General features: G+C 45.7%; 1 protein-coding gene across 2 annotated transcripts in view; it reads left to right on the forward strand.

Moving 5' to 3' along the window:
• Swt1 (Swt1 RNA endoribonuclease) overlaps window positions 1-11,822 on the forward strand; it is a 176,088-nt gene extending 164,266 nt beyond the window's left edge. For both annotated transcript variants that reach the window (XM_065441936.1, XM_065441935.1), the window contains one exon: window positions 11,476-11,822. In XM_065441936.1, coding sequence (XP_065298008.1) covers window positions 11,476-11,578 — 103 coding nt within the window. In that variant the 3' untranslated portion in view covers window positions 11,579-11,822. The remainder of the gene's footprint in view (window positions 1-11,475) is intronic.
• Window positions 11,823-16,358: the final 4,536 nt, after the last annotated feature.

The raw sequence follows: 16,358 nt of genomic DNA on the forward strand, positions 1-16,358 counted from the left end.
AGTCACAGCTTTGCCCGAAAGGCAAAGCATTGGTTGCAATAATAAATTGTTATACAGTAAAACCTCTTTAATTCGACCCTCTTTAATTTGGAAAAGGGGTTAATTTAACTCATTTAATTTAATTTAATTCAGACATATTTGGCTGTATGCCAGTGAATTCGGACAGCCCTTGGAGTACGTCGAGCATAGAATGCACTGCAAATGTGTGACGGAAAGGAGCAAAAGCGGAGCTAGTTTTCAACTGAAACGAAGCGATGGAGTCCACATTGCCATTGTCGTACCTGCCAACCCTCCCGATTCGCCCGGGAGACTCCCAATTTTTGACTGAACTTTCCGATTGTACGATCACTGCCTTATACCTCCCGAAAAGTGGTCTCTGTTCGTGCAATAATAGTTTTTGCGAAACCGGCACTGCGAAATCAAAAGCCACATCGCAATTGTCAGCGTCACTAACAGCTGTCGCACCATAGCCGCACTGGCACCATCGGTATCATCGACTAAGCAGCCGGCCACGGTGCCTAGTAAGCCGACCAAAGCCAGAGCCAATGTAGCTCTTGCATTTCATGCAGGCCTTCCTCCATGGTGCATCTTGTTGCTGCTGCTTGCAAGGCGTTGCTGCTTGTGTATGATTAGTGTTGGCTAGGCCGTGTGTAGGCCGTGCACTGTGTAAAGCTACAATCCTCGTGTGCTTGATGCCATGGCGCTATCAAAGCCCAAGAAAAGGTATTTGCAGAAGTTTTTGCGATCTTATGCTTCTGAATTTCGGTGCTTTTTGACATCAAGAAAAGGAGAACCTTATGCATTTTGTACAACTTGTGGATGCGACGTCAGCACACGGTGGCAAAGGCAACTTGAAATTGTGCGTTTTTATGGCGCACCGCTGAGCAGCAAGAAAACATAGTCAACTTTCTCCGGAACAACGGCGACGGCAGTGTAATACGTGTGGAGTGCCTGTTTACAGGATTCCTCGTCGAACACAACCTGCCCCTTAGTGTCGGCGACCATGGAAAATGTTTCGGAAATGTGACGAGACGAAGCGTTATGGATGTCGACGCAACTCTGAAACGCAACTCGGAAGAATGTGCAGGTAGCCAACCTGAAATTCATTTCGCAGGTATTGCTCTCAAGCCTTCATTTTTTTATTCGGAGTTTCCTTCAGCTGCTGCCCCGAGATACCAATGAATCTGCTGAAGACGCTTTAGATGCTCTCGAAGCTGAGTTTGCCACACTACAGGCATACAGTCTTCAAGAGCACATTCTGAATGAAGAAAGGTGGGACGTGCAGTGGTCTATGGTTGGAAAAATGAAACACTGAGGGAAAACATGTTTCACCAAGTTGCCAAGGCGACGCTCGATTTACTCGTGATACCGCATAGCAAGGCAGAGTGTGAGAGGATTTTAGCACGGCGTGAAAAACTAGGACTGAATTCCGCTCATCAATGTGCAACACAACCCTCCAACACTTGCTGCTAGTGAAGTCTAAACCATGTTTTGAGCTAAGCTACTCGGACAAATTTTTGAAGTGAGCAAAGCCTGCTACTGCAAGGTCCCTGCAAAAGGGCTCATCGAACACTGCCTGAAAGTTTGAAACTCCCCCCACCCCCCGGTCCCACCGGAAGTTGAAACAGTGAATGCCCCCCCCCTTTGACGCGAATAAGAAGTCTCCCGATTTGTGATCTCGCCAGGTTGGCAGGAATGCATAGTCGTCCATGAGAATGACGGGAACGCAGGAGTGCATCATGCCTATTTGTGCCTTTGTTACCGTTATTCCTGCGTTTACAGGTGCACAGGACGCGTGCCTTCAGAACTGTGTACTTGCCATCCATGATCGTGTCGATAGTAGCTGCGATTACAGCAAACAGTAGTTTCGTTTTGACTGGGTGTGCATTGGCCACGTGCCTTCAGAACTGCACAGTCGCCATCTCTGATCATGTCGATGCAACCACGGTTTCGATTGCAGCGATTGCGACTAGGAGTGCTGACATCTTGAAGAGCATTGCCTGCACAGTGTCACAAACATTGTGGATGCTGTTGAATATAAAGAGTGATTTCACCCGCCAGCTACATCGCGATGGATGGATCTGTTGCTGACTCGGCTCACTCAATGTGCGCGAGATAGTGAAAGCATGTGTAGGGTGAAAATGTGGGCCTTATGCCGCAGCTGCATGAAGGAAGTCACGAGATGACAAGAATTGCAGCTTCCACGCTGCTTTTGTGCAAAATAGAAACAGGATCTGCTGTTCCAGTAAATGTGTGCTGATGTAGTAAGCGATTGCTTATTGCCTCGATACCCTCGATAATTCATCATTTGGTGGACATGTTCTTTTGGATTTCACGGGATCAAAAAACAAGGTTTTACTGTACAAATATACGAATTTCGGGTAGTAGTTTTATTGGCCATAATAAAACATTCAATCGCTAATGAAATTGACAAGCGTAGTGTCGTGCGCAGAGGCAAACATGAGCAAATCTCATTCAATGAGTGCAGACACTTGCTGTCACGATGCCGACATGAAGAGCGGTAGCAGCGGCAAGCAAATTGTGCTGCCGTTCGCTTCAGTGAGAACGAAGCACACATGAAGTCGTCGGCTATCTCGGGCTGCCTAACCTTTGCACCCACTACAAATTGCAAGATGTGTACGGCAGCACTCAGCCATGCCATGCACAACCATGGCTGGAGTAGAAAAGCATGTTAACCTTTTCTGTTCCAGCAGTCTAGCACAAATGAAACCTTAGGCAGGAGTTGATTGGCTAGTTGGTTCAACACACTGAGGCAGCACTGCAAGGAAGATGAGAAAGCAAAAAACATAACTGGCTCCACAAGCACCATACTGTTTTAGGCTTCTTGTGTCATTTTCCCTGTGCTGCTGCCTTGGAATTGTTAGGCTTTGTGTGGTTAAGGCTGGGCATTGAATAGGGAGCTTAATATGATCGACCTAATTTTTCATTGACTGCAATTAAAGGCTTCTGCAACTTCATTTTTGCTAGTGTAAAAAGCGTAGTTTAAGATGGTGTACATGTAGGGAAGCCTTCGTGTAAAATTTTCCATTTGAAGTAAGAGTGGAAGCTTAAAAACAGCCACTACCACTTGTCAGAAGTGACCCGTGAACTAGAATGCGTCTCCTCGGCACAAGCTCGGAGATTAGGCAGTGCCGTGACGCACTGAAAAAGCTTGAAGGCAATGTGTTAGGACTTGCGTCATAGCCACTACAGTAAAAGCTCGTTGATTCAGATTTCACGGGACAAAATATTTCACAGGAAAAATATTAAAATCAAGTTGGAGAAGCATACCTTTATTTACTGAATTATTTTGCAATAGTTGTCTGCTTTTTCGCACAGATTCCAGATTACATCACAATTTTTCTTAACTCTTCCAAGTGGCCAACAGCCCGCAAACTGTCGGAAGTGCTCAGGCAAGCGTCCTCCAATATCAAAAGCGCCTCCGTGACTTCTCGTGAGGTGCGATGAGGTAGTGGCTGCACCCCCTCGCATGACTGTTCGTCTGAATCATGGTCTTCCCGGGCACTCGTGACATCATTAATAATTTCATCGGTCAGGAGACCAGTCGTGGCGACACAATCATCAGTCGGGATGTAGTCCTGAAGGGTCACATCTGTGGGAAGGACAGCATCGAAGATCAGACAGTCATCATCGGTGGACTCGGCTGGCACCTAGTCGGCTACTGCCGCATGCTCGGGCCTCACAAAACCGCTGTGCCGAAAACAGTTGGCAATGACTTGCGGAGGTGTATTTTTCCACATGTGGGCGATGATGTGCACTGCGCCAAGTAAGTCCACTTCATACAGCTTTCCAACTTCTGAGCATAAGATCATTCGCTTTAGCAGGTGCTTTCGGTACTTCGACTTCTCGTAGTGACTGATACCCTGGTCCATCGGCTGAAGGGCGCATGTAGTGTTCGGCGCCAAAAAAAACTACCTTGATGCTCTTCAGTTCTATTGTACAGTTATGTGCACTGCAGTTGTCAACAACCATAATTATCTTGCAGTCCTCGGACGTGAAGTGCCAGTCTAACTGCTGCAGCCAACCTCGAAAAATGTCCGTGGTCAACCAAGCCTTCCTGTTCTCTCTGTGCTCGACAGGAAGGCTTTTGATGTTCTTAAAACAACGTGGCTTATGCACCTTCCCGATAACAAGTGGCAAGCGCTCCATGCCAGTCATATTGGCAGCAAAAAGCAGTTATCCTTTGCTTGCTCTTCTTGCCACCAATGCAGGGTCCCCTTTGAAAGTCGGTCTTGTCAGGCAGAGCTCTGAAAAATAGAGCAGTTTCATCTGCATTGAACACGTCACTTGGTTCATATGCGGCGACGTGCTCAAGCAGCTTCGCATTTTTCCACTGGGTGGTCCCGCTTTCGTCAACGCTGGCCTTTTCACCGCACACACTTCTGAAGACAAGTTCGTGTCTCCCCAAAACCTCCAAACCACCCTTCTGAAGTTCTGCACAATTCAGTGCTCATCATTGCAGTGTACTTCTCGCCTTGTGCCATGATGAGAGGTCCGCTCAAAGGCAGATGCGCGTTGCTTCGTGCTTTTTCGAGCTGGGGATGAGCTGCGGTTCGCAACCACTTTCTTGATGCATGAAACTTCTTGCTTTCGAAGGTTTGAAGAATGTTCATTTTTCACGTACGTTCCCAACGTGCTCTGCTTCACATTGTACTTGGTCATAACGTGCTGTCGCGATTCGCCGTCCTTCAAAGCCTGCAAAATTTCCACCTTAGTCGCGAAGTTCCTGGCTTCATACTTCTGCCGCTTTGCCAATGTTGCCATCACTGTAGCACATGATGGTGGTGGCATTCAAAACATGGTCACAACGAAAAAAGAAAACTCCTCAAGAAGAGATGATGCCGACACGACAACACAAGAGAAAATGGCATCGAAGGCGCAGTGGAGGGAAGAAAGAAGACACCGAAGTTCGATGACGGTGCGATCGCCCCCACTAATCGATGACGATGGCTATGCCACTCGGGTTTTGGTTTCACTCCAGTGGTGCCAGCGCTGCTTTACCACGCTTTCATGTAGCGGCAGCCGTCAGCATTTGTCCGAATTATGCGGTGTGGGGCCGAATTCTCGCGAATTAACGAAGGTTTGGTCCCATAGAATAACATGCACTGTGGCCGGGACCAGTAGAGCTGTCCGAATTATCAGAATTCTCGAATTAACGAGCTTTTACTGTAACTAGTATACTTCGTGATGTACGTTGGAGGCGACGTTGCAAAGCCTCTTAGATACTTATCTCACTGTTCACATCCGTTACCAAAAGAGTTGCAATTCACATATGAAAGAAAGATAGTTAATAGGTACACGCTATGTTATTTGATATAATATTCAGTCTTGAACATTTACCTCGCAGTTTCTCTTATGCAGGGTGTCCCGTGTAACTTCAGCCAAACATTAAAAATATGCCAATGCCAAGTAGCTGGACAGAACCAAGGTGATGTTTTCCGTCGCTTGGAGATACTAGGATTATTTTCATTCTGCCTTAATAGATAATTACTCTTAATTGCTTCTCAAATATATAATTAAATGAAAAGTGGCGATGACATGAGTGACATGAAAAACTCCCGATACAACTTTCTGTTGCTCAATACATGCTGCATAAGTGTATTTCCGAACGTGAAAGAAGCCTGCAAATACGTGCGACTGGCCACTCGAGGAACTTGGTGTGTATTCACGAGCTTAGATAATTATAACTAATTATCTTAGGCGGAATGAAAAAAATAATCTTAAGTATTTCCAAGCGACGTCAAACATTACCTTGGTTCTGTCCACCTAGGTGGCATTTCCATACTTTCCTAGGTGGCATTTCCAGCACATTGGCCGCGTCCGCCAGTATGTCGAACCCCCGGTCGCACTAGACGCTGTTGATCTCGCTAACGTGAAGTAATGTGTGGGCATGTTCCCGCTTCGTCGAACTATATTTAGGCCTTTAAGAGACTCTACTTTCAATACAGATGAAATACATGAATCGTATCGAGCAAAATAAAAGCCAAGTACTTGCTTTCTGAAGCTGGCACAGTCATTTGCGACGAACTGCGCCAAAAGCTAGTCGAGCCTTTTGCAAAAACAGCACACACTGAGCACTTTCTCAAAAACAAAGTTGCTATTTTTGCTATGCATTCCCACCGTGCAGGATCCGGGAATGGCTTCTGCGCGTTTACTTCACGCAGCAAAGCCAAATTGTAGGCCCTTGAAAAGTACAGCCTACCGCTAGTCGCCTTCGATGCTTCTATTCTGGGAAACTTTTGTCTTGTGCTCTCTTGAACAAGTAAGAACCACGAGAGCAGCATGCAAGGCTCCTACATACGCACGCCAAAATCGGATACGTGCACATGCAGCAGCCGCGTATGCATCACGTATCGTTCGTAGCCAGATTTCATTATAACTGACAATGCAGCATGGGAACATTGTACGTAGTAAGAGGTTTACTTTGCCATCGCGCATATACATAAGTTAACCGTGCATCCACGACTCATTGTTATATCCGATATATTGTTATCTGTATTGGCCTCTGGCTGCTTCTTTCTGGCTGTGCCCAGTTCTGACTTCGTTAGAGTATAATGATTTATTTGGCGTAGTTTTCTTTCTTCATGTGGGCAGTTGCATGTGTAGCGTGGACGCATAGCTGTACGCAGACAGAAAAGATGGTGCACCCAGTGGAAGATTGTACACACCCGAACAACCATGACCATTGATTTTGAACCAAATTATTTTGCTCCAATGAAAGTGACGTTTAGCAAATACTATGCACACATAATGCTGTGGCAGGTCTAAAATAATTACTTAGAGGGGTTTGGGTGTGAGCTAGTAGGTATGGGTCATTCATTTTAAACAGCACCAAAAAAACAGACAAGGAAGAGCACAAGACCAGCGCTGACTGCCAACATCTTTATTGAAGCCCGCACATATATGTACTCTCTTCGCAACGGGCTGAAAGAGAAAGGAAGAAGGGGAAGGCAAGTCATTGTCAATCAACTCCTGCTGTGCATGCGTCAAACATAAAACTATACAAATGTAAAATACACAATATGTACACAATCGAAACTACACTAGTATTACAATCTATGGTCTTGGCTTCTTCACAAGTTGGAAGGTTGCTTGCTATCATTGACTTTTTTGCACAAACGCCTGGACTGTGTAGTAAGGGACGTACCACCAAGCCCATAGATTTATAATGTAGTAAAGTAGTAATACTAATGTAGTTTATGCCATTCCCACCTTTTGCAACTGCACTTCATAGGGCAAACAGGATGCTTAATTGAACGTTTACATGAGCATTCATACTGTGTAAAGATAAGACTGGTAGTAAACTAGCTGTTCCATGTGCAAAGAAGTGTGGCTGTTCACCCCGCCTAAAACACACGTGTGCTGAGAAGATACAGCAGCCAGATTTCTAATCGTTGAGGTCCCTTCAATTTGCGAGTTAGGAGCCACTTGCGCAAGTGCCCCTTCTATAGCTCTTTGCGATTTAAGTTCCTTAGAAGTTAAGCAGTTTCGATTGTGTACATATGTACACAATCGAAGCTGCTTAACTGTATTTCATATTTGTGTAGTTTTACGCTTGACGCATGCACAGCAGGAGTTGACAATGACTCTCCTTCCCTATCTTCCTTTCTCTTTCAGCCCGTTGCGAATAGAGTACGTATATGCGCAGGCTTCATTAAAGATGTTGGCAGTCAGCGCTGGTCTTGTGCTCTTCCTTGTCCGTGTGTTTTTTGGGCACATGATGACAGCAATGTCGTTAGGAAGGCCATTCCAGTCTGCAGTGGTGCGAGGAAAAATAAGAATTTGAAAACATGACAGTGCCTGAGCGTGAACGGCCAACCTGTAGCTGATGGCTGGTTCGGCAAGATATGCGTGTCGGGGGAACGATATAAGGTGCGATGCGCATAGGGCTATGAAACAATTTGGGAAATAACGATAGGCTGGCAGTGCGACGACGGAGCAGTAAGGGAGATAATGCAGATGCAGTATTAAGGAATAAACGCTAATATCAAAGGAATATGAAGGAATGAACTGCATGCTGTTCCTAGCAACAGGTTGAAGCTAAGCTGTAGCAGTTTGCAGCAAAAGGCAGGCCTGCTAGTTTCGTGAAGAGTAGATGCTATTTAAGTTGTGCACATTTGTGTAATGCTGGCGTTTCGGCAATCGTTTGAATAGCTGCACTGCTTGTGGCAAAGGCATAATATGAAAAAAAAAATTAAGCGAAAATTTTGCTGCTTCTCTAGATGCCTCGGCTGATTCATCCAGAAAGCACCAATTGTGCAAGCGACTCGTTAGAAGTATATTATAGGCCTTGCTTTGTTGTGAAACTCCGTGAAGCACCTGCTTACCTTCTGACACTCCCTGATAGAACATTGGGTATGAATTAAAGGGGCCCTGAAACACTTTTCTAACTAATCATAGAATGACATCACTATTAAATTGTAGCCTCATGAATTTCCTGCTGCAAAAGTTTTTCTAATCATACTTGGACATACCGTTTCTACTCTCGAAATGATCACATGCCTGAATTTTGTTGTCAAAATTCAACTTTTTTTCTTTCCTGTGTAATGATCACACCCTGAACTTATCGTGGCGATATGTTGTGTGCCAAATCTAGGTAATGATGATTGCGCTTACCATCTGTCGAATGCTACGCGAACGACTTTTGAAGACATACCAAGCAGTCTGCACGCACCCCACCCAACATACTTAAGCAGATGCCCCATTTCATTCCTTTCCGCACTTCCATAAAAAAAAGCTACAACCAAACTTGCCTCAGCTTTATTATTTGTAAGCTTCATAATGGTTTTGATCAACAACAATATAAAGGGCGCCTTTCGATTCTTCTCGTCTGCACTCGGCACGCAGCAAATCACGACCGGCAACAATAGTGGCCACGTTTAGGCTGATACGTTAGAAGTGTACCCTATTCATACGCCGACGCTTGTAACGCAGCTAAGATATTCGCCCACTCTTAGTGGAAACGTGCCATATTAGGATGGCAGTGAAGACAAATGCCGCAGTTGCCGCAGCATGCCCGCCATGTGTTTCTATGTCATTGGCAGCTAAGTGCCCCCGTCTCCGTTTCTGTCCCCTCAAAGTGGACGTGGCTACGTCATTGTTGCAAACTCGCCGATATTAACGATATTATTCGTTACTGATACGGAAGAAAATGTTTCAGTGCGCGTAATGTACTCACGAGAAGAAAAATAATTGTTCGGTGCGTTCAACTTGCTCCGCCGACCGCCATTTTTGTTTTGGTGTCCCGCACTGACAGCAGCAGCTGCCTGCTTGTCATCCCGCAGCAAATGTGGGATGAAAAAATAAAATGTTCTTTTCGTGGGAAATTTAACACACGTAATGATCGCACCCCTGAATTTGCGTCAATTTTTTTTACAAAGTTATGCGAGTAAATACGGTAGTTACTATCAGACCGATGAGCGGCTTTCTCCTTTTGTTTACACTAGTGCTGAAAGCTTCCCAGGGAAAGGTGGCAAGGAGGCACAATGGAGCAATGCCCCACTGGCTCCGCCCAAAGGTTAGATCTCTAGGCGGCGAGATGGCTCGTGGAAGCACTGCGTGGGATCTGCAATATCTATGCCGTGCTTTTCATCTCGGAGGCGCACGTAGCAGGTGCAGCTATGCGCAACTCTCGTGTGGGTAGACCGGCAGTGCAAAGATGAAATGGCTTTTCTGCGTTTTTGAGATCGCGGACATATGTTTTTCACTTATCTCCAATGGGCACTAATTGTGTTACCGAGAACGGCCTCGTGGTCACGAATTGGCCCATAGCTGTTGTGGGCTCCGCTGCTTGCAATGACGCTGAATTATGACATTACAAAGGAGATAGCAAGTGATTTTTCACTGCTGTTCGCATGAGATTGTAAATGCCCTTATGCATGCAGTTCAATAATATTTAACTTGCAGGCTAACATGTTTGTTTTCTTATAGTATGTTAAAAAAGTGGCCACTTTAAAAAGACAGTCACATCATGAGCTCTAGCAGCAGTGTCAATAGACCAGCATTTAGTGCTGAAATATCCATAACGCAAGACTGCGACTTTTTTTTTTTTTTTCAAGTTTAATTCAGATGATCATGGCTGACCACTCGGTCTTGTTACTCTCAGCAGCTAGCAGACATTTGGTTTGTGGTAGGCCCTTCAGATGCTTGACAGAAACCAGTTCATGCTAAGTAACCGCTAGTGAAATAACCATTAGTTTATGTAGCTATTAATTAGTTTGCCACTTAATTTGTTCATAATGCGAGGCAAGCAATAGTTTTAGTTCTAGAAATGTTTGTTGCACTGTTGGTCATGTGGCACGCAGCCCTGGCCAGGGACCTTTGAGGTCCTTGCATTCTAAAATTTGCACTGACTGTTTAATATCTCAGTCAAGTCAATTTCTGTTATAAAAATTAATGCCATCATTTTCCCCATGTGTCAGCAGCATTTAAAGATAAGGGTGCAGAAATGGGTGTGCTTCAAGACTTTGTTGTTCCCATGTATCAGGGATATTAGGGCACTGAAGGGCCAAGAAGTAGGAACTTACAATTTATCAAGCACAATTTCTTGGTAAATGTACACAATCTATATCCATGACTAAAGAAGAGTGACGCAAACAATGTGCGAAGAGGAAACGGTTCTCTACTTTGGAGAAGGAAAACAAACCAACTGCATTGTTCATGCAACTGGTCGAAGCTGTGTATACTGTAAAAGGCAATGATTTATTCACAAACTGTGACAGCAGTCTTGCAGCGAAAGGCAGGCCTGCTGATTCTGTGCACAATGTACAGGCACTAATGAAATTTTGCATATGCATGTAATGCCAGTGTTTTGCATCTTGTGACAGAAACGTAATATGCGGAACAAAAATAGAAGCCACAACTTCACTACTGTATGAGATTACGCTGTTAATGCACCTGTGATATTTGTTAGCGGTATTTGATAGGCTTCATTGTGAAGCCTTTGTCTTTTGACAACTTCTGACATTGTAAATCAGGTGTGAATTGAGAAAGCAGAGCTAGAGACGGTGCCTGCAGTCACAATGGCCAGAGGCTGCAGAAGAAATTAAAGAAATTAAAATGTTTCGCAGACAGCTGCTTGGTCTCTCTAAAGGACTTTGGTGCTGAAATGTCAATCATACAAGGTGGGCTTGAAAATTTAAATACAAAATTAACCACTGTGGTTGGAGTTGATTGCATCGCTTGCTCAAAGCTCTTGCGATCTGTTGTCAATTCCTTCTCATTGCTTGCGTGTCCCTTGGTTAAAACCGCGCATGCAGGTTTTGTATTTTGGTGAAGGTGTACTGAATACGTTAATGTGCAGTGCATGGTATCATTATAATGCCTTCTTGATAACCACAGACACCAGTTGGGGGTGTCAGGTCACCTCTAAACTACATTCTTTGAAGTGTCTGCAAAAATGTTCGTATTCATTTCTGGTTGTGGTGGCTAATGCTCTTGTCTTTGTCCATGCAGGAACTTGCTGGCTGTGGGCAAACTACAGATTATGACACTTCACAACAGTCTGGCTCAGTGTGCACTGGACATCATGTCTCCTAACTTTAAACCCTCCCCCTGACTACATAAGGCTACAATGGTGCATGTGCTGCTGCTGCTTTGGCTTGCAGTAGTCCAGGATCCTGTGAAGCCAGCAGTTCCTTTGTCGGTAGATGAAGTGCCTTCTCAAGCGGCGTTTGCAGTGGGCCAAGTGCCTCGTCTTTTAAGTCAATCCGGCAAATTTGTGAGATTTAAAAATTTTGTTCAGTGTACTTTTTTTTGCGTGTGTGTTTGTGTGCTAAATAAAGAACAGTCACCCTCCTGTTGCCTGTGCAGATTCTTTGCGAGAGCTGTAGTGTCAAAGGTTAGCCCATGTTGACAGCATTTGCTGTCTACGTTATTATGTATGTTATGGGTTTAAAATGCAGAAGTGCACATGCACCACGCTCAACGTCATTGCCCTCCACTACAGAGGCTGCAGTGTACGTTTTGGTTATGACAAAAGGCCAGTGAATCTGAATTTTACATCGTGTATACGTCTACCATCCAAGAAAATTTTCGTGGGCCGATCCCGGAGATAGTGTAATGCCGGGTCGACTCGCGGTGGAGGTGCAATTCGCCATAAAGGGGCCCACATAGACAGCTTCGCTGAACACCCTTCACAGAGTGGAAGGGCACGACGTTTTTTTTTTTTTTGTGACCTTTCCAACTATGCTTGATTACCACAGAGCCCACTCGATATCAGAAGTGGATGGAGGCCTGCGATATCATTCAATAAAATATATAGTTGTGCAAAATAAAAGCTCGAAGCTTGATAAGTTTTTCTAGGGCTAAATATCCAAGCAAACTTAATATTTGAAATGGCCCTTGAATTTTTCTTCCTGGGTAAGTGTTGTGGTTACTGCTGCCGGCTTTGCAATGAAACCGCGTCCAATAGCGAGTCGCGACCTTTTGCGTGAAGAGCGAGAAATGTAGCGGACGGTCAATTGGCTTATGCTGGTATGTTGTGGACACGTTCAGCAGCAGCTTCAATGAACGCAGTGTTTATGTTTGTAGAATTATCGGAAATTTCGTCTCGTCATGTATCTGTGATGCATTCTGGTATATATGGGCACACTTATGCGATGTGATCATTTTTTTCAGTTACGTAATTTCTAAATACCGCCTGTGGCAGATGGCATATTTCTAGTCTGTGAGATGGGTTATTCAGAGGTGGTCATATTGCTTGCACGAGGAATTGAAACAATTTGCGAAAATTCACCAATTAATTTTTGTTGCATATTGAAATTTACGATTTGTTGACGGGTAATTTGTAAGGCATAGCCACTTCGTAAGAATTTTGAGGATGGCATGGGTTTCTACACGTAGGCCATCGAACTAGCGGTAAAAATGCAGTTGTTGCAGTTTACAAATTGCGATTTCATGCATTTACGCACAAAACTGGAACGCCCGTGTAATTTGTCTCGCACGCTTTGGCAATATCTCGAAACGTGTCAGTCTGGGCATTCATTTCTAAGTCTATATACCTTGCCAGCAGACCGCCTGCAATTCGCAAATTGCAATGTGTGCATGTGCAGTGTGCAACGTGTGCATTAAAGTTAATTGGTGAACTTTTAAAATTTGTCCGTTATGTTTCGATTTCTCGTGTACGTAATTCCAGCCCCTGAATAATCCAGCTCAGGGACTAGACCTGTGCTATCTGGCACAGATGGTTCTTAAGATTTCTGTAAACCTTTAATATGATCATCCGGTACAGGAGTCATTCCGTCTGGCTGTTCCCAGCGATGTAAAACGCCACGAAAGTTGTCCCAAATATAGGACGAAAGTGCGGTATCTCATGGAAGATACCGTCATCTTAGAGGACTTCAAACGCGTGTTTGGAGTATCTGGTTATCTCGAAGCCACTTCCAGAAAGAAAAAAAAAAACTGCCGTTTTGCTTCTTTAGAGCGTCGTAGCGAGTTGCAAGCGGTGCGAAAAAATGTAGGTCTCGATGACACAGGAGAGAATTAGACGCGGAGTACGTGATATTAACAGTGCTGACCAGATTAGCGTCAATATAGTCGAAAATTAACCACATTGCAGTGTACTCCTGTAAAGTGTGCACCGCCATAGATACGAACGTGTTGAGGCGAAGCGGCCGTAGGGCACTATTGAGGAAATGGAGCGAGTTCGCTTGGACTAAGCAGGGCTCGTGCGAGGCAACGGTGTCTGGAAGGCGGCCTTGCTGGTGCCCACAAGAAGCGAGAATCAGTCGTAGCGTGGGTAAAGTTAACGGTGAGGGTGTAATTAGCCCCATTATACTCGAAGATTAACACCATTCCACCATATACTTCACTGTCTCCGTGAAATACGATACAAATATAAGAATGAGTGAATAATGAGCATGAAAAAAAGAAGAGAGAGATAATCACCATTTATCGAATAATTTGAACCACCATGTATGTGCACTCTGCCACAAAATACTGCGGGGCGAATGTCGAAACAGCCCTCCTCCCCTTCTAGCGGTGTCGAGACCGTCGCCTGCGCGCATGTTTCCGCGCTTCCTCCTTGCGCGCCGGCGATATCCGAGTGTAGCCGCGAGGTGCGTCTCTTGCGATTGGCGCTGTGGCGGATTCGACGGGCAAAACTATGTGAGGCGTGGTCTGGCGTGCGCCGCAGCAGCCGCTTTTCGTCGAGTCACGAGCGCGGACGCATAGGGCCCGGTCGCGAACGCGTCGTGGCTTTTTTTCTGCGTTGCGCCTTTTCGTGGTCAATCTTCGTTCTTCCTTTCTTTTCACGTACGGGGTGTTCTCTCGCTGAAGAGCGTGGCAGGAAAGACAGGCAAGACGAAAATAATGAACTCTTGATTTCCGTTGCATGAACCAAATTTTGCCCGTCGAAGCCACCACAGCGCCAATCGCAAGAGGGGCATCTCGCGGCTGCACTCGGCTATCGCAAGGAGAAAGCGCGGAAACGCACCCTTGCAGAGGGACGCGCATGCGCGCCGGCGTCTGTCTCGACAACAGGCCTAGGGTGCGCTAAGGTCCCTTTTAGGGTGCGCCGGTAGAAGGCGCGGAGGGCCGTTTTCGCTTAAAGCTCCTTGATAATGAACTTTATTTTCGCCTAGAGTCGCTGGAAAAAATTTCGAAAATTTCTCCAGTGACCGCCCAGCGCTCGCGCGCCCCGCAATATCTTGTGGCCGAGTGCACATCGACGTTGTCTTCTTTAACGTCGGCACTTGGTTGATTGTCTCTTTCGTTTGAGTCGTCATTGCATCTGCGTGAGAGTGCTACGAGCTCGTTGCAACATCAGGCAAAACATAGAATGTTTATTCGGAAGCGGAAGTCTCACCAGTTCACCCTGCGTTTTCTACGCTGGTGGCTGGGTTACATGACGCCGCTGAAGGGAGTTCCAAGCACCAAAGCAGAGGTTGGGGTGCCGTGTTTTATATGGTTGCATTATGGTAGATTACAATCCACCTTAACCGACCTCAATCCTTCAGCCATCTTAATCCACCTTAATTGACCTTAATCCACCTTATTCAACCCTAATCCTCTTTAATCGACCTTAATATATCTTCATCCACCCTAATCGACCTTAATCAAATCACTAAACAATCATGAACTTTGCTAAGCATTAATCATCTCTTATACATGGCTGGACATGCCTTGCTTCGCTCCTGGCCTTCCTTGAGTCACGTAATATTTTTCTCTACTTCACAACGCCACCTTGAAAAAAAAACTGGAGGACACTTAAGCTTCCCCTTTAAGAGTGGAACGCGATAGTATTCAAAGATCCCGGACAGCTTCTCACGTTTCCCGGCAACTGCAGCTTATGTAACCGTAATGTTTACCGGGAGGCGCTGGCGGCGCACGCTATGCACAAAGGTGAGCTTTCTGGCAGCAACGCGGCCTCTTGCGTGGGCGGCGATGCGGCAGAGGCGAACCCCAGGAACCGGAATCGCTGCTCCGTGACCGCCGAGATTTGCGCGCGCCGGCGGGCGCAAATCTCGGACGTCGTGGCATGTCTATGCATGGTAGAAACGCTGAAGAAGGGGCTTGTGTTTCAGTTTCTGCGTAACAGAATTGTTTTCTCGTATATTAAAATCACAATCCGACGTCATCATGTTTGTAGGTTGTCAGTCGTACTTTACGATTTCTCTGACGTATTTTACTTCGAGATATTCAAATAGTTCAATAACTTTGCGCTACACGGAGGGTCTGTGTGATTGGGTATGCGTGGTTAGGGATTATTTTTGCCGAGTCGACGCTGGACGCGGTAAGCCAACGCTGGATTTTCTGTGACACGGGGCCCTTAACGCTATCGTGTTAACATGGAGATTTAAGGCTTTCGCCGTAATAATATTGTCACGCTGCACGGTGGAGTCGAAAAAAGAGGAAGTAGAAGGGCGCGCGAAGAGCTTTTCACTGCCCTGCTACATAGTGGTTTGTGCCAGTTCACTGAGGAACAACCAAATGGCTACAGTGACCGACACATTTACGTCGAGGAACTACTATATGCGTCTGTGTGGACCTGATTATCGGCGCTCAACACCTTCCCACCCGCACACAGATGGCCTCGCTGAGCGCACGAATTATACCCCGACCAACATGCATACCACGCCATGTGTCCACAGGTAGAAAAATTGGAATTTTATTTACCATTTGTTACGTACGCACACGACCAAGCAAGAAGTCACAGGCTATGCGCCTTTCTTTACGGTTCCCATCCCCAAAGCTTTATCGATACCCTCCCCTGATCGCCAAAGACTCTATAGTACAGTCTTTATGTCGTGCCGAGGAAGCGTGTCAACTGACCAGCCTCGGCATTCTTTCCTAACAAGTTTGTGCCCAGGTTCGTTATGACGCTCGACATATGCGCG

The sequence above is a fragment of the Dermacentor albipictus genome, unplaced genomic scaffold (assembly GCF_038994185.2).
Source record: "Dermacentor albipictus isolate Rhodes 1998 colony unplaced genomic scaffold, USDA_Dalb.pri_finalv2 scaffold_31, whole genome shotgun sequence".
Lineage (NCBI taxonomy): Eukaryota > Metazoa > Arthropoda > Arachnida > Ixodida > Ixodidae > Dermacentor > Dermacentor albipictus.